At 35.2% G+C, this 24364-nt stretch overlaps 3 protein-coding genes across 6 annotated transcripts in view; 1 reads left to right on the top strand and 2 right to left on the bottom strand.

Annotated features, from left to right (window-relative positions):
- Nucleotides 1-263: 263 nt before the first annotated feature.
- E(bx) (nucleosome-remodeling factor subunit NURF301 E(bx)) lies at nt 264-18690 on the bottom strand. The gene is given in 26 exon segments (XM_029307572.2): nt 264-981; nt 1142-1226; nt 1446-1641; nt 2011-2178; nt 2482-2744; nt 3921-4125; nt 6052-6391; nt 6918-7145; nt 7362-7553; nt 7632-7928; nt 8258-8477; nt 8786-9007; nt 9188-9387; nt 9504-9608; nt 9677-9814; nt 10010-10308; nt 11004-11139; nt 11287-12751; nt 12860-13050; nt 13157-14302; nt 14481-14831; nt 15096-15304; nt 15673-15955; nt 16435-17254; nt 17256-17547; nt 17656-18690. Coding segments are annotated over 26 exon segments (8439 nt in total). The 5' UTR covers nt 17841-18690; the 3' UTR covers nt 264-778.
- Nucleotides 18691-19044: 354 nt separating this feature from the next.
- Nucleotides 19045-21809, top strand: LOC114934857 (aaRS-interacting multifunctional protein 2). Its single transcript, XM_029307574.2, has 4 exons — nt 19045-19220; nt 20419-20715; nt 20857-21073; nt 21285-21809. Exons 1-4 carry the CDS (start codon nt 19206-19208, stop codon nt 21671-21673), a joined length of 918 nt encoding a protein of 305 aa, XP_029163407.2. The 5' UTR covers nt 19045-19205; the 3' UTR covers nt 21674-21809.
- The window catches only part of sdk (sidekick cell adhesion molecule), a 54945-nt gene continuing 51599 nt past the window's right edge, over nt 21019-24364 (bottom strand). For all 4 annotated transcript variants that reach the window (XM_029307563.2, XM_085482677.1, XM_029307562.2 and 1 more), the window contains one exon: nt 21019-24341. In XM_029307563.2, coding sequence (XP_029163396.2) covers nt 24099-24341 — 243 coding nt within the window. In that variant the 3' untranslated portion in view covers nt 21019-24098. The remainder of the gene's footprint in view (nt 24342-24364) is intronic.

Here is a 24364-nt window from a genome sequence, read left to right on the forward strand (position 1 = left end):
GTCTTGCATTCATGAGACATATGCGATAACTAAACCAAAGGCGAAAATTAAACATTACTTTCTCTTCAAAGAAAAACGTGATAGGAGTATTTAATGTGTTGCAGAAACTGTAGAGAGGATTTGAAAAAATACTATGTTGATCATCACAGCTGAAGAATTAAATCAAAGTAGATTTTATGATCTATCAAACCCTCTATTGCCATGGGTAAAATAACAATAATGAAGAATTAAAGATACTTTTGGTAATAAAAAAAACCAGATAATTATATTACATAATTATATTTTAATACGAAAAATAAGAGTTAAAAAAATTAAATAAATGTTATTTTAAATTATATCCTATATGGCTTCTTTTTTCTGATTACTACTTCTGATTACTAGTAGCAAAAAAATCTCGCAGATAAGATCTTACGGCATAAGCTATAAGTTCTGGTTTAAAATTCACGCTTCATATAACATAATTGGAACTCAGAATTCGCAAATTTCAAAAGATGAGGGAGGGAAGGGGACAGGAAAGAAGGCAGAGGAAGGGAGAAAGGAAAATGTTCACACAACTATAATAAATATAGCGGAGACCGGTGCGTTCTCTACTTTTACATACTTAAGCCTATTCTGAGAGAGTTTCAGTTTGTCTATGTGTAGTGTACTGTACTGGCACAAACTATGCTCTGTTCTGTTTTGCGTGAAAAATGCACTGCACAGTAGATTAATTGTCGTGCACTTCCACTTTGAGTCGATTTCACATACTATATCCCCGAGTTTATTTATTTTGATTGATTTACTTCCCTTCGGAAAATTTCTCTCTCAGACTCTTGATTTTGTGAACAAAGTAAGTTTCCAGGGACTCGGCGCATTTGAAGAATGGCGACTCCTTAGGATTATAATAGCGACAATTGTCGAATATTTTCGTCATATCGCCGATGAATTCGCTCAGTTTTTTATAGGATCGATCATTTATTCTCAATTCGATAGTTTGCAAATCTGAAACAATATGCATATGAAAATAAATATATATAAAAAAAATCATATATTTGTAAATTTACACTTTATTTATATGATATATATTATATTCAGAAAACTGCTTTTACAGCAAAATGATTCGAAAAGAAATGAAGTTGTTGAAGTCACAGTCAACACTTACCCATTGGTTCTTTTATAACTTTATAATAATCTGGTGCTTCATTGGGATCTACTGGTTCCATAAAGGGCCATGCACTTTTATGAGCCTTAAATAAATAAGTTACATAAAGTGTGATTAACTATTAATTCTATCGAGTTGATTTTTAAACTTTTAATCAAAAAATTGAATGAAGAAAAATATATATTCCTTGCACTTTATACACCATAAATATTCTATTTTATACTTATATAAATTTATATAGAAAGCCTTTTCATAAGCTTTTAGAATTATCTATAATATTTCAATAAAGAGAAAGTATATATACCTGTATTTGTTTAATTAATTTCTTCAACAGATCGAGATCCTTTGCATTGAGGTTCTTCATATTAGCGAAATTAACAGAGGAATTCCGTTGACAATTTGGACAGACATATTCGTCAATGTTGTCGGCCTCTGATTGAAGAATACCGACACATCGACCGTGGAACCAGTCTTGACATTTGTCACAGCATATATAAAATCTTTGAATAAAGAAAGATATGTTACTACAAGTACGAAATATGTAATTAAAATCATTATACAATTATTTTTTATTAATTTTTCATAATATCAATTTATATTTAAAAAATACCTATCAAAATTAACTATAAATAAAAATTAAAAACTAAGTAAAGAAATTAATTTAAGTATAACATCAAAGGATATGTATAATAAAGATTACAATGTAAAAATGTAATATTTTTAAATTAAATTAAATTAAATTATTGATAAATTAATTCAATAATTTAATTATATCAATGTAATTATAACAAATAAATTATAATACTCATATTATTTTTATTTTTTTGCATTATAATTAAAGATATAATCATGCTTCTTAATGTACTTACTGAGATTCGTCGTAAGGTTGTTTGCACAGGCAGTATAATTCCTGCGTATCTCTCGCGTGTCTGCATTCCGTACAAACAAATTCCGACAGAGATTTACTCATTTCCTCCGTTATGCCAACGCAGTCACCGTGGAACCAATTGTTGCACAAGTCACATCCCACATAAAATCTTTAAAAAGAAACAAGTTATTTAAAACATTCACAAGAATATATAATAATTGGACATCGAAGCTTAAAGTTTCATCGATCAATCAAATAAAAAATCAAAATGTAATTAGAGATATACAATTAGAAAATTAGTTTGCTCGAATTTCTTTTTGCAGCATCTTATGGGTTTATCAGCAATATCTCATAATTAAAATAAGAGCTTCAGATTGCTCGTAATTAAAATATAAAACACGATTCTAGAACACATAAAAATCAAATGGAGTCTTGTTTGGCTTCGAGGTTTTGCTCGTTTTAAAGATCTTACTTGGTCTCGTCGTAGGGGGTTCTGCACAAGCAGTACAGTTTCTCTTTCTTGATGCGAGTCGCGGATGACGAACCACCAGGTGGAGTCGCGCTGTTACCCTGGGTCTTGTGTTTCTTCGGTTTGCTACTACTGCTCCGGCTGGACGGGCTGACCTGTTGTGCTACTTGAGCATTTGCTTTTCGTTTCGCGCTGCCTACCTTCACCTCATCCTGCTTATGCCTCTCCGCTTTTGTCCTGGTAGCGAGTTCCGTCGACAGATCCTTCTGTAATATATTTATTGATGCATTATTGAAAAGCACTGATAATTACAATCCCAACAAAATGATATAATTAAAGGCGCATCTCTGAACATGTTAAATCTACATGTTAAATCGTATTAAAAAAAAAATGATTATACGTACTCTTTGTTAGAAAAATATAAAATACTCAACTTTTTATTTTATTTTTAAAATAATTGTCAATATCATTTAAATAAGTTCTTCATTAACTTTTCTCTTTAAAAAAAGCAGTTGACTTTTTGCTGTTGCAAGAGACTTTTGCTGTTACGGAGTGAGCTTTACGCTTAAATGACATTGCGAGCATTTTTTAAAAATTGAGTATGTTAGATTACACAATCAGAATATAATATAGAAAATACTCGTAAGGATACGAGAATATTCGATTTTATAGAAATTGTAACTAACCGCAACACGATGTTTATTTCTTCAACACAAATATTGCCGCATGTTTTCAGTATGTATTATTTTTGTTGTAACATTATTTTCTAAGTTTTTTCTCTCTCTTATTTTATTTTATTGTAACTACTTTAATTTCTATTTTTAATTTTAAATTGTGTCACGTTCTTTTTAGTTGCGAGGATGTGTAGCTTGTTTTCTTTTTCCTATCATCAATTTTTGAGATCGACATTTAAAACTTTATTGTACGCTTTTTGTAAATATTCGATTTAATGTATACACTGAAGATGATCTCGAGACAGATTGAAACATTTATTATTTTGTAATTGAATATACTGTTTTGACACGTACATCCTGTCACGGCTCTTTCACCCTTTTACATCCAGTTTGATTTGAACGATCCTCTGAGCCTTACTATTATTTTAATTTATTTGAAATTGTATATGTTTGCGATGGTGTTAAGCTTAAAATTGATTAGTGTAGCAGGACTTGTGTTATTTTAGTATGATGTATTCATTCTATTTGAAAATAATTAGTTTGATAATTTAGCTTATAGTTATTAATTTTAATTTTAATTTAATAATTTGATTAATAATTTGACACGAATAAGCAAAAGGGATAAAAGATTTCTTTGTCTTAATTAATCAATCAAACGATTTTCGAAACATTTGTAACATCAGTGGCATCCTCTAAATATAAAATTATATATTATACTTCGTAATTATATATTACTATTCTTGTAACACACTGACTCATCGTATTTACCTGTATATCGATTTGAAGTTCTTTCTCGAGTAAAGCTCTCTTCTTAAGAATATCCTTTTTAAGAAGTTCTTTATGCCGAAACAATAAAACCTGCATTCGAGAATGTACCTGTTGTTTTCTTCGCTGCTCTTGTGTATCTTTAAATTTCGCAGATCGGTTTTTAGGAGATGACTCGTTATCTAATCCCTCTGATAGCTTCAGCACTCTGCAAGTAATGATTTAAAAATATATATATGATACAGTTTAAAGTTTAAACGTATTGATAAGATATATCATTTAGAGATAATTTATTTGCAATATAAATTTCTCATTCATTACCAAAAATATGCGACACATTTATTTCACATATATTTTTTAATACGTGACATACATAGACAGAAGCGTGTGTTTATTTTAAAATTTGTCGGGCTAACTAAAAACAGAAAAAAATTTATTATATATATGTATATACACACAAAACATTCATACACACATAAGATAAAAAATTTAATGGCAAAATAATACCGATCCACATCAAAAGATTTATTAATGAAATATATTTATGAATCATTCGTCAAAATGTTTAAAATCTTTCTTTGAAGATAGAGTGCACAACATTAAAAAACATCTATTTAAGGAAAGTATAAACACGATAAATGTATGTATGTATCTGTAATATCTTTTTATTGAATTAGTTTAAAATCATGTTTATATACTATTCCAGTTTTTGAACTTTGAAGATAATAGAATGTTAAAAAAAATGAAAGAAAATTTGAGAGAAACAGAGAGAAAATCAACAAAATATTAAGTTGGTAAGACAGAATAAGAGATACTGAGGATGGAAATTACATGAAAAAAGGAAAATGGAAAATTGCAGATATATAAAAAAATATGAAATGTGATAATGGGTTTCTTCGAAATTTCCATTGAAAAAATAATTTCTAAATTAATTTAATATAGAAGAGCCTATGATTAAATATCATTATATCTTACAATTTCGTCATATATAATTCAGATTTAATTTGATATCAAACATCAATTTAAACAAGATAAATTAAAAACGAAAATAAAGCTTTATCAAGCGCTCTATATTTTAAGAACATTACATATATTAATAATTAACAAAAAAATAAGAAATGTTTTATCACAAATGTCTGTTATATCACAAAAGTATATTTAGATACAATTAATTTTGGACTAATGTTTTTTCATACACATGTTATGATATTAATAAATGTTCATTTACAATAAAAAAATTTACATACATAACATGATATGCTCATATGATCTCTATGATATTACTTATTTGTATGAGTGAATGCCTGTGTGTGTATGCAAAAAATATTGGATTCGAATTGGATTATATTTAAGAGTACTTTTTACAAGTACTCTTAAATAAAGAAAACATCTAAAAAGATACACATTTGGATAACAAATTTCTCATTTTTTAAATTAAATATATGTAATATCTTTAAAATATAAAGAGCACAATAAAATTTTATTTACATATTTCAATGTCGCGCGCACACACACACATACATATAGATGCACGTATACAAATATTACAAAAATTATAAAAATGAAAAATGTATAATTTTAAAATGCTAGGAAAAGCAAAGCGAATAGACCCAAACAAAACCACAATATACATACGTTTATGAAAAATTCAATAAAATTAATAACATAGTATAATATAATAGTACAACTTTGCTCTTATTTGAGAAGAAAAAAACGAAAAAAGATAAAAAGAAAAAAAAACAGAATAATATATAATATGATTAATAATTTAATAATAACAGTAGTCGCCAATGATAAGTATTTGAAATTACTGATATATATATCTTATATACATCAACTCCAGACATATATACACGAAATTAAAAAATTAAAAATTTTTTTTCTATCTAATGCCTCTTTCTACCAGATTTGAATTTAATTGTTGATTACTTGCACAGCATAAAAATTTCAATTATATTTTATATTGATAAAACGGGCATAAATCTCATCAAATTCCGATCTGAGTCTCAAGTATTCCATACATCTAATTTCTTTCAATATTCATATAAAAGAGGAATATTGAAGACGCCAACACAAAGTTGCACTACTGTGTTATACTATGTTAACATTCTATTTGTTTGTATGGTAGGCTTACTTTGGGGTCGTATCGCGATTTTCCTGCTTCAGTGCTGGTCTCTTTCTGGGTGTCTCTACCCATTCTTTGTCGTCTTTGTCATCACCACCGCTAGACGATGATTGCATGTTCGTCGGCGTCGTTGTCGTTGCTGCCGCTGGAATGTTCGACGAGGGTGCTGGCCGTTTGCGCGATGGCGGACGCGGCGTCGTTGTTGTGGATGAATTGTGATGAGTCTGGTTGCTAGTTACAGAGTTCTCCACGCCGCCCTTCATCTGCTTCTCTTGATAACGTTGCAGTTGCAACAATTTTTCTTCTATCTCCGGATTGAGGTTTTCTTGTTTCAAGGCATTTTTAATCGCTACAATTACGAAAATGCATATAAACATGTGAATACATCTAGACATATTTAGTAAATATTACTTAATTACTAAAAAAATATTTGCAAGAATCTTGTCATCATACGAAAAATATAAAAATATATAAAGATTTTAAGAGTTTTTCAGAATTATCGTTTCTAATGTCATAATTGTAACATGATCGGCAAGAGTCCAGGAATCTTAACTTTTAAAGATTTAAATTTTTATTAAAAAATTTTCATTTATATATAAGACATTTAAAAAATTATATAAAAAATTTTTAAGAAAATTGCAGTGCATGAAAAATATTTTTTTAAATTTTGTAATATAAGAAACTTTTTTTAAAATCTTTTTATAAGTAATATTTTCAAGAATATTTTATATATATATAAGATATATAGAAAGTTATTTATATATTTAAGAAAAATTATATTTTAAGTCAAAATATTATATTACAAAACATATACTTTGTATATATCTTGTATATTCGTTTTGCATCTTTAATTTTTACACACTAAATATACTAACTTTGTTGGATGTAGTCTGGTGTTAGTATAAATTTATTTGGCGATGAATCATTTCCTTCTTTCTGCGATGAAGGTTGCTGTCCATTGGCTATGTTCGTCTTTTGTGTCTCATCCTCCGTTGCGTTCGTCACGCGTCCTACTTGCTGAACAACCACTTTCGGTTTATCAGTCGATTTTGGTGTTACCGTTTGTGGAAATTTTGGAATGGTTTCAGTGGCTTCTAGCAACTCTATTAAAAAAAAGTATAATAAAAAATATTAATAATTATGTTATTAAACTTTTATTGTAAATATACCTTTCTAAGACTATTTCCATTATTAAATATTTATTAGAATATTATATAAATATCAACACACACGCACACATACGTATATATATGTAAATACACATCCACTATTGCATATCTTTTAGATAATAAGATATTAAAATAAAAAAAATTATATACCTGTAGTAGACGGTGAGGAAGCTGTAGATTGTTGCTGTTTCGGAGGCGACGTCACGGTAGTACTTGTCGTCGTTGAAACTTGTGAAGTCTGCTGTTGTTGCTGCTGGTTGTTGGAAGATTGTTGAACCGGTTGAACAGCCAAGTAAATCTTCGTAGGTCCTAAGACGCCTTGCTTCCCAGTTGTTGCTTGGGCTGAAAGCGATATAAAATTTTCAATTCAATATCTGCCAATGGATTAGTTTTTGTTATATCCTTCTTAAAGACACTCACCTTTGAGAAGTTGTTGTTTCACTTGCTGCTGCACCATATTTAATTGCTGTGTTGTGAAATCTGCACTTTGCAGGCCTTGTAGTACAATCCGCGGACCATCGGTTGTCTGTATCACCTGCGCGGTCACACATTTGATAATTGTGCCAGGTGGTTGTCCCGCTAGCAAAGAAGCCTCGATGCTTCCTGCAGCGGCGGGACTCTGAGTGGTCGTCACCGACGCAGTCGAGGTTGCGGTAGTTGTTGTGCTCGTATTTGGACTGGCAACGGTTTGCGCCGCAACTATCGAAGATTGCGTGACTAAAAAAAGTATGTAAGTTTATCTCGTCAGTACATACTACATTAATTAATACAGTAATATTATACGAAAGTAACAGCACTATAATTCTCCAAGAAATGTGTCTAATTAATAAAATATATAATCTATAGCTTAATATATTAATGCCACTTCGATCAAGTTGAAAATTGTGCTACTGACAATTCTACTCCAGTTGGTTAATTAATTATTGATTGATTAATTGCCAATTAAGTTAATAGAGTAGCTCAAAATACTCTTTAATCTAGTGATAATCTAGTGTTCTTTCAAATATGAATTCAAATGTACAAATAATTATTAAAAAATTACTAACCTTGCTGCTTATTAACAGGGACGGTACTTTTTACGATTATACCGCTGTTTGTCGAATTCAGATGTACAAGTTGATTTCCAGTGGGCGTGCTACGTATTACCACCTGATGGCCTCCGATTGTTGTCAATTGGGCCTTACCTGTCACTAATTGTTGGGCAAAGTTGGCATTCGTAACCACTATTTGATTGCCACTTATCACTTGTCCACCAGAAGATATTACCTGTAATATTTGTATATACAACATATAATATAAAGATAAATGTGAATATTATAAATGTGTAATATTTGTTATATAGTTAACTCTAGGATGCATAAAATATTTAAAATCTCGTAATATTTTTTTTTAATATTTTCGATCAAATCTTTTTCAGGCAATTTTTAGAAAAATTTTAATTTCTTATTTTATTAAACGATATTTGATTTAAAAATAATATTGAATCTATTTTTCTCCAATCTATTTTATTTTAAGAAATTACACATTCAAGAATTAATTTTTAATAATGTACAGTCAATCAGAAGGGCCATTACCTGCGCGGTCTGTCCTGTATTGGCGACTACAATGGCATTCTTTGTCGGTGTAGTAGGAGTTAAAGTCGCAGCTTTTAGGCGTTGAACAGTTTGCACGACTTGCTGCGGCGATTGTTGCGTTTGTTGCGTCGTCGAATTCACTGCTGATTTTGCAGGATTGGTTTTAGTCGCAGAATTTTCTGAAATTGCCACCTTGGCAGGACTAACCGCAGTCGCAGCCTTCTAAAATATGTAATATCACTCATAATTTCCATTATATAGACATTAGTCAATATTAGTTTGGTTTCTATTATACCATGATTAATTAAATTATGGATACTTATGTTAGACATCTCATTTTTCCAATTTTCTATTTTAAAAAGTAAAGAGAGGGTCACACAAATGTATTTTTTCATGAATTACCTGTGGAGTACTTGTAGGCGTTGTCGAGTTTGATTGTGCAGTTGGAGTACCCACTGCTTGGCCTACATTCAGTACGTGTAATTTTCCATCAGGCATTTGGATCAATTGCTGACCAGGTAACAAACCACGCACCTGTAACTTTCCGTCTGGCCCTCTAAGAATTTGTACTTTCTGTTGCATTTGCATAGGCGAATTAGTACCTAGAAAGATACGATTAGGAGATATATTAAATTATATCAATGGAGATAGATTAAAAAATGGAAAAAAATTTGTCATTATTACACCAACTGCTTTAAATAATAATAGATAAACTTACCTGTTTGTGTTATTTTAATCACTGATTGATTTAATGTCTGGGCTTGCGGTGTTTTCGGTAAAATACTAGTGGGACCAGACACTACTTTAGTGGTTCCATCAGGCGCTGAAATAAGACAATATATTAATTCATATAGCCCTATCATATATACGGAAATTAGAATAAATATTTACCTTTCGTCATGTAGATTCGTCGTGTACCGAGGAAAGTTTTATTCTGTGTGGGAGTGGTCAAAAGAGAAGTCAATTGCGACTTTGTGCTGTTCGGATTCGCCGGAATCGCGACTTTTGACACTAATTTAACTGTACCATCTAAAAACAAAATCATTTTAATCGGTTTTATTTTCATTAATATTTTATTCCATTTTTTTACTTCAAGTTATTTATCTTGCAAAAATCAAGTTTAATCAAGATTAATAAACAAAATTAAAAAATATCTTATTATTTCTATATCTACTTGTGTATCTTTCTATATCGATTCATTACGTAGTCTTCTGTAAATCGTACCGTGAGAAGAATTAGCTGTAACTTTGACGAGCTGGGCGGCGGGTGACGAGTTTGCAGGTTGATTCTTGAGAGTCTCCAGGGCACGTTTCTGTTGATGAGCCGCTCGTTGCATCCGCAACTGCTGCTCCATCTTCTCCTTGATCTCTTCCGGCGTGGCTTTACCACTTACGAGCTGGTCGCCGGACAAGGTGGTCGTGCCACCGGTGGCGGCAACGGTGGTTCTTCCACCGCTGACGATCACCGATTGCGGCGCTCCCGAGCGACTCCTAGTAATAATCTGGGCATTAGCCTTCTCTAACCTGGAGAAAGGACAGACACACCAAGCGAAGGGTTAGTTCCCGATGAGAAGAAAGAAAGCAAGCGGAGGGTTAAAGCGGTCAGAGCGATCCACATTTAGAACGAAATCCGACGTCATTATCGGCAAATTTAAAAGCAAAACAGAGACATGAATTCCTTATCCTTGAAGGGGGCAAATTTATTTTTAATTTTTTCAATTTTTGTCCCTTTACATTAAAGTTAGAAAAATATTTAAAAGATTGTACTGTTAAAAGAAAAACATGTATATATATTTTGCCTCTCATCTTTTTTTTATTATTTAAGAAAAGAGTATTAATAAAAATTTTAGATTTGATTGTAAAATTACAAACTCTAATTATTATTTCAAAATTAATTCTATAAAAACAATCCTAATAATTCGAATTATTTTTTCTATTATATTCCTATTCTTTTATTTTTATGCCCATTAAATTATGTTCTTCAATTTATTAATAACATAAAAATCATTCTTTCAACTTTAGCAATATTAATAAAAATCATTATTTAAAATTGTTTAGTATTCGTTGATTTAGAGTTCGAGTAGATTCGACAAAATCGGTCATAGCAATCACATAATAAGAACATTTCAAAGAGAATTTCACAAACATCTGTGACGCGAAATAACATGCAAATAATTTTCGTCATCAGATACCCGCAGCAAATATTAATCGTTATATACCTGTCACCGTACTGCTTAATCTCCCACAACTCTAACTTATCCTCGTCGACCCATTCCTCGGTGACTTGTGGCTCGGTGCTTTGCGGTGATTCCGGACGCTTTCGTTTTCTCAGACCACTCCTTATGGACGTGACCTCTGTAAAGAGAATGAATGTATGTAAAGCAAATTAAAAAGCGATTTCAAGATATTAAATTTTATTAGTCATAACTTGAATAAAATATCCGATCAACTAATGTAAATTCTCTAGGTATTTTTGTTCAGTAAATTACTTCTTGTACAAACCTCTGACTTGTTTCGGAAGCTCGAGTGGTATTACAACCTTCCTGCGCAGATATTGTGTCCTGTCTAGAAACTGTCCAACGTGTCGATGCTTCAATATCTCCAGAGACATAATTTCCGTGTCAGTAGTGATCTGATTCTTGCCGTCTGTAGACAATGGTTTAGCCGCCATGTCGTCCCACCTGAGACACGCCCAGAGTATTCTCAGCTGAATCGCGGCAGCGGCCAGCGATTTCAAACCGACCGTCCTGTACAACCAGCAAGTCTTGAACAAAGGTCTGGGACATTGGTACGGCCACACCGACATATTCGCCTTGGCCTGATGATGAAATCCTTGTACGGGTGTTTTGCCGCCGACGCGAGACATTTTCCTCAGTTCGTGTTGAGGAAGCACCAGTATACTGCGATGCTTGTTCTTCGTGCAAAAGGTCGAGCATAGCGGATACTTGACTGGGGTGCGTTTTTTCCTACGATCGGCCAACGAGATGGCCACCTTCTTCAAGTATATCTTGCCCTTCGTCGACGTTGCCGTGTAAATTCGCTCGCTGCCATCGGCGTTTAGTTCCTTCGTAACCGCGGTCCGTTGCACTGTCCTTCCTCTACGGTTCACAATCATCACCGTCTTCGCACCACCCTTATTCGTCGTAGTGGTCGTAACTTCCGACGAGACGGTCGTGGCATTACGATTCACGGTAGAATGCTCCTGCATTGCACCGTCCGAACTGCTCTTCGTCACTGTCTGTTGAGTCGTCGTTATCGTCGTGGTAGTCGTGACGACGTTACTGGTAGTCGTGACGATCGTGTCTCCCGTGTCGTTCTCGATTTTAATCTTTTTCGATAAGGGTGAAGTGACGTCTTTCGCTGCGTCCTCGTTGCAGTGAGTCGCCGACGCCACCGCGGACTCCAAATCTCGTCTGATCGCATCCTTCGTCTCGTCCGAGTTTTCCGTCTTTATAATGATTTGTGACAAGGACGAGGAAGGAGACGACTGCTGATTGTGGTTGAGAACGTTTACCTTGCGCGCCAGCGCGATTAGCTCGCGCTTCAGACGCGTCTTTTGAATGCACAGAGGCGAGTAGCAAGTATCGGCGGTATGTACAGCGATGACCTGCGCGGTGTTAACTTGCGTGACGTTGTTCTTGCTGCTGGCGTTGTTCACGTTGCAGTAGTGCGAATAACAGCTGACATTTTTGCAAAGCTTAGAGATGTTCGCGTACTGCGTGCGCACCTGTTGAATACGTTTGTTGATTGCCGCCAAAACTTCTTTCGTAGACGCAGAAACCACTGTTGTTGCTTTGCTTGCTGGTTGTTTACCAACGGACGATGATAACGCAGAAGCGTCTCCGGCACCTCCACTTCCACCGCCATCCGCATCGTTCTCCTCATGGTTTTCCACGTCAGCTTCCGAAGAATCGCCGCCACCTCCGCTCTTTTGATTAGGCGTCTTACTTGCTTCTTTCGCTTTCTCCTGCAAAACATTTCGATATTTCGATATATTTACAAATTATAAAAGTGATATAATCATGACACATTAAATGATAGAAGATTACATATTATTTAATAAAGATATACTTACAGATTGTAGCAATCTTCTTTCTTCCAAAAGCTTCAAATGTGTTCTACGTGCTAAGAAATCGTCGATTCTTGTCTTTTTTGCAATTTTTGGGTAAAGCAATCTTCCAGCATTGGTTAGCGCCTTAGTGATGTCAATCTCTTCAAATTCGGTAATCGGGGTAAAAACCTTTTCGATTTTCATGCCAGCTAAAACTAAAGAAAATTTTCTGTCATTAGTATTTTTTGAATCAAATATAAATTTAAAATATTTATAATGTTATATTTTCGATTTAAATCATCTACTAAATTTGATACATACACGATAGATTCATCTTTGTTTCTTGTTTGATTGATTGAGATTCCGACTTTACTAAAGAAGAATCAACACCATTTGTTGTAGGCTCCTTTTTCACATCTTCTGAATTGCATTCCTGCTTGATCGCATCTTTTCCAGTATCTTCCTCCTTGATCTCTTGCTTTACAATGCCATTCTCCGTCTTGCTTGGGCAGTATTCCTTAATCAGGAATTCATAGGTAGGCGGATCGAGTGCGAGAATCTTTGAACCGCCCTGATCTCGAATTTGCACCATGATTTTTTGAGGACCGGCTCGCAGACCTAGCTTTGTCATCTCCGAGCATCTATAACGACGACTGGCCGATACCCAAAGCCAGCCGCCCTGCCCATGCAGTCGATATTCCTCACCTTTTTGCTTCCATACTTGGTGTTTCATGCCAAGAGTGTACTTGACGAAATTGAAAAGTCGATTACGTTCCTCCTCGTCTTCCTTTTCCTTTTTTTCTTTCTTGTCTTGTCGCTTTTTCTCTTCGCGCTCAATTGCAGTCACTCGTTGCAGTTTCACATGACCAAGTTGATCATGCCACACACTCGCGAACACAACGGATTTGATGCACGCTTGTAAAACTATGAGAGTACGTGCAAAGTCACGCGGATTTACACACGCACTCACTGCCGCGGTCCACGGTTTGCGTAGCAAAGGCCAATTTGTATGCATGAACGGTGCTTGAATGTTGCTCTCAAGTTGCAGAATTGTCTGACGTAAGGTGCTGACCAACAGAGCACGGGTGCCCGTTAAACTACCCACCCATTTAAACTCTGACACCTGGGTGAGTGAAAATTTGTGCGACAAGTGTCGCTTCTTGTCACGTTCCTCGTTCCTCTGTGTTTTATTCAACGCGACAGGATTGTTACTGTACTGATTGACATACGACTTAAAGTTGTTGTCCATGCCTAGTTTGAATAAATGAGTGCCGGATGCAATCTGATGTGCCTTCTGACGTGTTAATCTAGTACCATCACCCTCGGAATCCTTCAGACTCTTGTCCAACTTCTCTAGCTCTTCCTTAGACAATGGAGCCATACTGCGTCTTTTCAAGTCATCCATGTTGAAGGTTCGTGGCTGTAACGATCCAGTTTTTGACCTCGTGACAATAGTATGCTTTTTGCCTAAAGAAAAAAAAGATTATTATAAATATAATTTATATATATAAATGATCCTATTCATCTGTAAGTTAAAATGTATATAGAAATATTTGTTCTACAGAAAATAATTTTTATAAAAGAACAAAGAAAAGAGCAAACAATTTTGACAGTTATTTTATTTCTACTATTCTGTAAATTTTACCATCTTTTCCAATCTTCTCTTCTCCATCTAATGCTTCTTCATCGGCGTCCTCAGACGATGATGTAAAAGTGCTAGTTTTCGTAGCAGTTTTATCCGTATTCGTCACAGACGCATCAGCATCGACTTCGACAGTTTCTCCAACTACTTCAGGTACTTGAGAAATTGATTCCTCCCTGGATGTCTTGGTCTCACCCTGATCCGTCACAACTGCCATACGCTCCTCGAGAGAGTCAGTACCTTCGTGCATTCTACGGATCATTTCCTCTGCCTCTTGTCTCTGTTTCTCCTTTTTCTCTTCCTCCTCTTTTTCCTGTTTTTCTTGCCGTTCTTTTTGCATCTTTTGTATAAGACCTGAAAAATATTTCAATCAAAACCAGAACTAGTGATTTTTGCTAATGATTATTACTAAATAAGTGTTTACTTTGTTGTTAAAATAGATATAAATAAATATGAATACAATATTTTAATATATACAAGATACATATTATAACAACATATATAAAATAATGTTAAGTATTAATTATGCAATAGAAACAAGGTGTAAATTGTTATCCTTAATGCTTGATGTTAACAAAAAAAGATTTGAAAAAAAATGTTAATTAAAAAGATTTTTACCGTTCTCTACTTCCAGGTAAGACTTTTTGTTTCCTTTGAATTGATTAGTTATGGTTTCCGTGAGTTCCATTTGACGAATTATTTCATCTTTATAATCTGACAACTCGCGACAAAGCGCTATTTCCATTTCATTCGAATCTAACACAAGCATTAACTCCTCCAGTTGTAGTGGTGTACTATAATACCACACTTCACCATCTTCGCTTTCGCTAAAAAATAAAATAAATTTTGCAATAAATAAAAATTCTTAATATATTATGTATGTGTATATATATATATATATATATATATATATCTCCATAAACTTTCTAGAATTTTTTGCTATTTTATATATTTGTTACATTTTATTTTACTTCCTCTAAAGAATTTATACTTTTTTATTAAAACTAAAAAGCTCATACAAAAATATATAGATATAATTCTATATAATTTATATAAAATGGAAAATTATAAATTGTGTTTAAATATATATAAAATTACTGTCTGTAATATATGATAATGTAATGAGTATGATAAACTATCATTTTGCAAATTTTAATCAATCTAGATTTGATTTACAATATTAAATGTGTCTTACACAAAAACTCTTCTCGCAAGGAACCAATATTTTCTGCCGTATCTGTCAAATCCTAAATGCTCTTGTCTACACAATGATCCGTTCTTCTCAACATCGGGAATACAATCCACAACGCCCATCACTTTATGAGCTTTACACGTGCTACATTGCCAGTCATCGGTAGGAACATTGACTAATGGCGGCTCTACGCAATCCAAGTGAAACACAGCCGGGCAAGTTTCACAACACAACAGATCTCCCAATCGATGGCACACTCTGCAGTGATCATCATAATGCATACTCCCTGCAAAACATAGATATTGTCCTTGTGTTTTGGGTCTCAAGTTTCAATTCAAAGTCTCCATTTCAGAGACTCAATTTTCTTAATTGTAAAATTCGAGAATAAAAGAATAAATAAAAGCTTGTACATGAAACAGATTTTTATATAATATTGATGCAGAGACTTATACAAAAAGTATCCATCAAATATAGAAACTAAATTATTTGCAAGCAACAGTTTTTTATTAGCAATACTCTGCTTACATCAAATTAAAAAACATATCTTATTGAATATATTTTCAATATAAAAAGAAACTAAAATTAAGTTTACATTTAATCTAATTTATTCTTGACTAAATAGTATCATTACATCAACCATAACAATTGTTACATCAGCATGGACATGGCAAATTTTCTCCTGCTGATTTTGAATATAGTTATGCCTCTACAAAAGCTACGAATAAAACAACACATTATTACACACATACACACATTTTACTTTACCTTCATGTAATAAATCTTCTCTCACAGGATTCGTGATTAAAAATTGATCTGTTAAAAACTGTAGGACCTTGATTCTATCCTCGGTGGCAGTAAAAGGATATTCAGTTGTGGTTAATATCTGCAAAATATTCTGATCGAAACTCTTGTCGCTTTCTACATAAGAACGCAGCGCTTCTGGCCACGTCATAGAGTCCACAAAGTACAAGCTGACGTTCACTGAATCCTTCTGATCCAGTGGGCCAAAGTGCGTCTGCTGAGAGTCCTCCTCACGTAATAGCGCCTTTATCAGCATGATGTGAATCTCTGCCAACAAGTTAGTCTGATCCTCGCAAATAAGAGCGGCGCAAAAGTCCTCGAATCTAAAGGAAGACAAACGCACCAAGGTACGATAGTGTCTGAGCACTTCGTAGACCGACAGCAACGGCATAACCAGTTCTTTAGGAGCCAACAGATCATCCGAGCTCTTTGGCAACACCAACGATGGCAATTCTCTGTTCTGCAGCCACAGTGGCTCCGGACTGGGTGGTCGCTGCTGACCCAACAGGGTTTTCCTAGGTGTACCACTTGTAGTACTGAAACTAGATAAAGAGAAATCACTATCGCTCGAGGGATCTGGCTCCTCTATACTCTCCGAGGACTCGACGTCGCTCGGGATCGGATCTTCCTCCGGCTCGCTCTTGTCGCTAGACTCGTCCCCAAAATCCGACCCATAATGATACTCGGAGTCATGATAATCCACATTGGGATTATATCCACGACGCTGATAGGCACCACCCGTAGATCCGGAGTGACCGCCCTTACGAGAATGTCTGTCGCGCGGGACCTCGCGATTTACGTTGATTCCTGGTGCTGCGCTTGCTGCTCTCCTCGCTCTCGACGGACGGCGACGTCGGTCTCGACGCCGTAGGCGTGCTCGGCTGCGAACCCGGCGTCTCGGCGCCGCCACTCAGCATCCCCGCTGCCGTTTTGTTCTGCAAGTACTTGGGTTTCTTCATCAGATGATACTGAAACTTCTTCGGACGTTCCATCACGACGGACTTGGGCGGTCGCCCCCGCCTCTTCGAGCCTCTGCCCGTCATTATTGCTGTCAGACGCCGTGGTCCACGTTCTGATCTGAAACGTCAATGCCGGTACCGGCGCTGTCAAATCGCACGTTTCGAAATCACGCGAACTGGGGGTGGGAGAAGGGACCGCTGTTTAGGGCCTGCCAGGCCCGTGTACCTCCTGCGCCTTCCTTCCGCTCCACCTGTCTTCCACTCGGCTCTCTTTACGTCTCTCTCTCCCTCTTTCTCACTCGACGCCTCGCCTCGCCTCGCCCTCGCCTTCTCACTCAGCACGTGGCGCGCGTGCTCGCACGCTTGTAAACAAACACAAGTGACATCGCCGCGGCAACGAACGGGATCCATCCATGATGCCCGATACACTCTGATCTTTGCGCCATTTCTCACGGCCCACGGTCGGTTCCGCGCGGTCACGTGATCAAACACAACTCGGGGGGGTCCTCGCGTCGTCGTGAAAACTGTCCACGTCCCGTCCGCGACTCGCTCTCCAGGACGCGTCCTCTCTCTCTCCCTCACCCTCTCGCGTAAGCGGCACCGTAAACCGCGATCGCGTAAAAAACACTCGTCGAAATTCGATAGCGAGATCGGCGAGTGACGCGAACTACGCCAGAAGAAGGGGTCACTAGCTGCGCGGCGGACGGAACCGACGTCGTTGAATGGCGGAGCTTGGGATGAGAGCGGCCTCGCGATTGGCTCATCGTGAGGCCGCCATCTTGGCGTTTCGGGGGCTAGGTGCGACGCGAAAAGCGATTTGGCGGGCTGCCCCGGCGCGTCCACGTTGCTCGCGTCGACGCGGGGATCGTCCGCGAGTAGCTCGGCCCCGACGAGGTCACCCACGTCGCGGAATGACGCTCGGACGTTCGATTCGAAGGAGACCCGCGTCCGCTCCAATCGCCTTCGCCGTAACTTCTTGGCCCTTGTCTCCTGGCTCCTGTCAAACTGACGGGTTTGCGCGACAGGTGGCAGCACGAGCGCGTTCGAAATAAAAGAGAGAAAAAACGTAGATCTGTCTAACCGCAAATTCGTTAAACGTCGAACTCGATCCTCGCACCCGGAACTTCGCGGCAGAGAGGAAGTCGGACGTTGCGTTTCGATCGAGCGCGAGCGGCCGTACTGACACTTCTCGCCTCTCGGCTTTCCTCGTATACACGTCCTTCCTCGTATTGGCACCCCGACCGTTACCCGCGAGCCTCGGCTTTAGGTAGTTAGACACGAGTCTGAGCTCGAGACGTGCCTAGAGGACACCGCTGTCGAGCACGCCATTTTAATTCCTCTCGATCGATCATCGTTACACGACGCAATATATATATATATATATTTATTGCGCGTAAATTCAATTGGGATTTTATTAATGTTTTTCACGTTACGCGAATCGTTGATTAAATTTTCAAAGCGTTTACACGTCACTTGCACTCGAGATGCACTCGCGTTGTATCAATTCGAAGATGGGAACACGGTCTCTGGAGAGCTTCCTTTACCGGCAGAAGCGGGAGCGCCATCTAGCGGCGCGCGGCCGAACTTACGCGGTCCCGCCACCAGATGTCGCGCGCGGCGCGCGAGTGACGTCACTGTTGAGTGCACGCACGAGAAGACGTGGACGAGACTCGCAGAGATTTTTCAATTTTCTACGTGCGAGGAAGGAAAATTCCGTATCCTTCAAGATGAGCCGCGCCGGGAAATTAACGTTGTACTCGCACCCGTTGTTGATGAATGCCGACAGTAACGGTAATGAGGAATAGCAGCATGTACAAAATGCGAAATATTCACGCGGAGGAATCCTTGTCTGTGAGCCAGCAGCAGCTATGTAATCTCGGGAACACCGACAAGATGCCCGGCGAGGCCAACAGCGGGAAGACCCTCGAGGAGAAGCTTCTACATTGTCTGGGTTTCCGTTTCGTTCCCACGTTTTTTCCCGGCGCCGCGCTCGCGGCGGCTTCTCGTCCGCGCGCGCTCGATCGCGTCCGGGGCGCGTGGACTCGTGCGAAACATCGCGGCTGGCAGCGGAAGTGCGGACGAGACATGACGTGACTTCCTCCCGAAAATTTCCGCGAGCACACTGATCCGCGATCGACCGGGAGTGGAGCGGAGGAGCGACGTGCTGCGGTTCCTCTCTCTCTCTCTCTCTCTCTTTCTCTTTTTCTGTCCTGAGGCTTGATCGATGTACCTCCCGCCCCTCCTTGCAATTTTTTTATATTTTTTTCCTCGAACGGACGAATATGAAAATTGATCCGGAGAGAAAAGGCACGCCGTGTGGATCTTTCTATGGGGCGAAGAACTACTTGACTCGCGCGCGCAAAAAAGACGCGCGGCTCCCGATCGTTGATCGCGGCTGTCAAAAGCGGAAAAATTTCGAGTAAATTCTTGCCGAGTTGCCGTTAGAAACGAGGGGGGTTAAATAAGCCGAGATACGATAACCTTGTTACGTCGTTACAATAATATTGAATTTGGGTGAACTTTGTATTTTGATGATTGGCATATAATCGACTTGCCAATCGAATGTATACATCAAAATATCGTTTGCTTGAATTTATACTCACTGTATGTTTTATATTTAATTTAATTATTCAAGTCCAACTGCTGCGATAAGTCTGTGTAGGAGTTTCGATTCTTAGTAATGTGTATAATATTGTATCGCATGAATCTATTCTATATTAAAATCTTATGTTCTTATCTATCTATCTATTTCTGCTTGATATATTAATATTATATTTATATTATAGCACATTTTAATATTAATTTAATTATGATAGAAGGTAGTTCTATGTTTATATATATATATATATATATATATGTATATATATATTTTGCATATCAGATTTGTCATATTGTAGAATAAATGTCAGATAGATAAAACTTATGTAAAATCTCAATGATGTGATATAAAAGAGAACATGTGTTTCATAATTGATATTCTTCCTTTTAGAGAACAGAACCTTCAACAGAGTACTATGAATTAGAGGCTAGACAGACCAAAATTCTTTCTCAACTGGCTGATCTCAAGGAACAAGTTTCTACATTGTGTTATTTTTTGAAACACTCAAATGAAGCTACTAAATTGAATAAAAATGAAATACCAGCTGTATCATCAGATGTATCATCTACACAAAAATGTGTAGAAAATTCTTTGAATCACGAGAAACAAGAATGTATATTGAGTTTATTTCTTAGAGGCCTGAAAAGTGAGGTAAAAGTTGCAGCAGATCATGTACCATTTACACAGGTATGACTTATATATTTGAAAGCATTCTTAAGTTACGGTATTACATCTGTGCTAAACTTGAAATTTCAAAATAAATTATTGCTCTTATGAGAATATAGATTTAATATCAATTATCAAATAATTTTCATGCATAATTTGCAGAAACCAGTCAGTACTAACATGATAATACATGTAGGTCCATATCATCCACCATTTTCATTAAACGCTTTGATGAAGGTTTGGAAGGACGTTGATATTAGAACAATATCATATAAACAATCTACTACAAATAGATCTACAGCCATACAACTTTTTCGTAAAAAAACTTTTAAGCCTGCTGCAAAAATAATCGTAAATTTATCGTTGATATGGAGAAACAGTAAGACAAATCAATTTTGTTGATCATCTTAAGAAAAAATGTTTTTAGAATAACAATAAATCTATTTATTATCGAATAATTCAAAATTTTAGGAAAATCGATTTTTTTATAACGAATTTTTAACTATTTTTCCATTATTTACTTAATACTAATTAATAGAAATTTTACTTATTTGAATATTTTATATTACAATGTTTTTTTCTCTTTTCAGTTAAGGAGTTGGAAATTGTTACAGACATAGATAGATATAAAATATTCGGCGAAGTCAATCTCCTCAGATACTTTAGTAGGCTGATAGATACACATAACTATGAGAAGATACATCCACAGCCACACTTGTTGGATACAGTACTCGACTGGTGTTATAAGACGCGTGAACACCTTGAAACGAAAGAATATACATATGATGGAGTAGAATTTCATACCATAACACATAACATTGACAAATGGTCTAATTACAAGGATGAACCTAATATTGCGGATATCGCGGTATGGTCTCTGTTCAAACAATATCCCCTAAACAAGAAACCACAGGTTCTTAATGAATTGTATGATATATGTGAAAAGAAATTTGATACTGAAATGAATACAAATTTATAGATTATGCTTGTAAATATGCTGTAAATTAGTAAGATTGATTAAGGTTTAAACACATAAAAAATACATATTTGTTTTATTTTTAATTTTGCTACTATTTAAAAAAATAATCATAAATAAATTTTTTGCATAAAAATAAGCAATGTTTAATTTATATCCTACATGCATCCATTTAGTGTAGATAGTCTATATTGTTTCGGGGGCAACATACATATATTCAAAAGATTAATTTTAAAAGAATTAAAAATTATAATTATGTATACAAACTTATTAAAATATATCGATTTCTAAAGTTATATGAATGTATAATAATTAAAGAAACTAGTAATAGTAGTTTAATATAAGTTTTTAATAATAGATCAGTTTGTCATTATTAAGTTCTTCCAAAACGGCATAAATTTTTATTAAAAAGATTAACAAGTCTCTAAAAATGTCCTATATGATTAGACATTACAGTAAAATTTTTTATATCCTTACTTTATTATCAAATGCGCGCAAATGCAAGAGTATAAACATGTTTTAAATTTGCACTAAACGTATTCGCTGGCAGTATTTGAAAACATTTAAGCTTCCATAAATACATTAATGGAAAAGGATTCGCTGCGTTGTGTATAGTTTGTAAAAAATGTTTTTTAGGAAATTAATAAAATTATTATCTAAATAATTATAGCGAGTATAAAACAAATGATTTTATCGGATATGCATTTCATAATAGTCTTACTATAATGTAATTACTAATTAGATTAGGCTTCTCTTTGTTTTGTCTCTTATCCAAGTGTCATTATTCACAGTTACAATAAATGCGACATTATGCAGTTGTAATTATCAGTTCGATATCCGGCTTTGGATGTACATTAATAAAATGAGAATGTTTAAGAAGATATGTGGATTATTGTAACTAGAATGAATATATATATATATATATATATATATATATATATATATATATATATATATATATATATATATATATATATGTACAGTAGAAGCTCCATTTTTGCGTATCTCGTATATTTACGATTTGATATTTGCAATCTCATCTTTTTCAAATCTGTAACTTTAAAACAATTTGCTTATCTTAATGAATAGAAAGAAAAACAATTTTAAATGCTTTTTTAAAGTCTGCTTGAGAACTAAAATTTCATTAATTTTTTAAAATATAAAATAAATAAATTATAAACAATTTAAAACGTCTTTTGCTCATATGTATTTCTTTGTATATATATGATGTGTGCTTCGGTCTTTAGTTATCGCAATTTCTATATTCACGGCAGTTCGGTAGAATGTAAATCTCGCGAATATGGAGCTTTTACTATATATCACAAAACGCGAATGCGATAGATATATTATGTTTGCTGTTTAGCAGCATTATACAAAATCTACACTATTATAATGGAAAATATACAATATATTTACACGTATCTAATGTAGCACAAGTACATCCAACATAAGAGTGGATTTATACATGGTGTCCCATAACTCGCGACCTTCAATTTAAAAATTTTTCACAGATTAATAAACTGATGACAGGTCCGAATTTTGTTTCTTCTGAAAACAATATTGCAAACATCCGTGAATCGCATACATCTGCGATGAATATCTTCATGTATCATATTAGTATTAGAAGAATGTAAAATTCACTAAATTATATATGTAGAGTCGTATATCTATTCTATAATCGCGTACCTGAGAAGCAGAACGGAATGAGTTTGAAATTATTTGGAATTATAATTTAAATGTGTTTTGTGTCTTGTGAAATATTGTAGAATTGTATGTATATAAATTTTCTAAGTTATAAAACAAAAGATAAATTTCTGGTTATTTTTTCTGGAATTGTTATGCAAAAATGTAAAGACCTTAACGCCTTTTCAGTGTAATCACCTGTCATTTATAATAACTTTAATACGTCCCATATGAACAATATTTAAATTTTATTCTAAATTTATTTGCGATTATTTATTTAATGGATAATTTCTGTATTATTTGCACATTTTTATTGAAAAAATTGAAGTTTATATTCTGCTCCACAGGTGCGAAAATTGTCCATATGAGATCTGTACGTTATCTTTAAACTAATCAGAAAAAATAGAAAAGTATCTATTAAATGCACAAAATGTCTTATAGAAAATTATAAATAATAAGTATGTATATTATAATATATCACAATACGAAGATGCCTCAAGCTTCCTATAATTCATTATAAGTTTGCTATAAGTCTATGTCGTCAGCACGTTGTGTATAAACGCACACATTCTCGACGTAAGTCTTTCGCTCTATATATATATATATATATATATATATATATATATATATATATATATATATATATATATATACGTAATATAAAAAAGAATTTGCTCGTAGGACGCGATAATTTTGATATCGTTATTAATAAAAAGTCTTTGTGTCTAGATAGAGTTTAGTTTAATTACACGAACGACGAAAAACCCGGCAGCGGCGCCCTCGATCTCGCCATATTATTCATGATGATCTGACCACCATTCAAACTGACGACTGCGCTGCCTTCCGGCTCAGAATCTGTGTATGACGAATAATTTCGGACGGGTTTCTGTCGCTTCCAGGATTGCCTCAACGAGTCGTTCACATTCGCGTAGTGATTCACGAAGGAATGTGGGTCAGATTGCACACTCTCGTTCTCGCTCTCAGAACCCTGCGATAAGCGAAAACACAGTT

Source organism: Nylanderia fulva, unplaced genomic scaffold, assembly GCF_048542155.1.
Source record: "Nylanderia fulva isolate GAGA-0341 unplaced genomic scaffold, ASM4854215v1 Scaffold21, whole genome shotgun sequence".
Lineage (NCBI taxonomy): Eukaryota > Metazoa > Arthropoda > Insecta > Hymenoptera > Formicidae > Nylanderia > Nylanderia fulva.

Coding starts and splice junctions, on each gene's coding strand:
- LOC114934857 (XM_029307574.2), top strand. Junction 20,716..20,856: donor ATCATGTACCATTTACACAG/GTATGACTTATA, acceptor CATAATTTGCAG/AAACCAGTCAGTACTAACAT. Junction 21,074..21,284: donor ATCGTTGATATGGAGAAACA/GTAAGACAAATC, acceptor TTCTCTTTTCAG/TTAAGGAGTTGGAAATTGTT.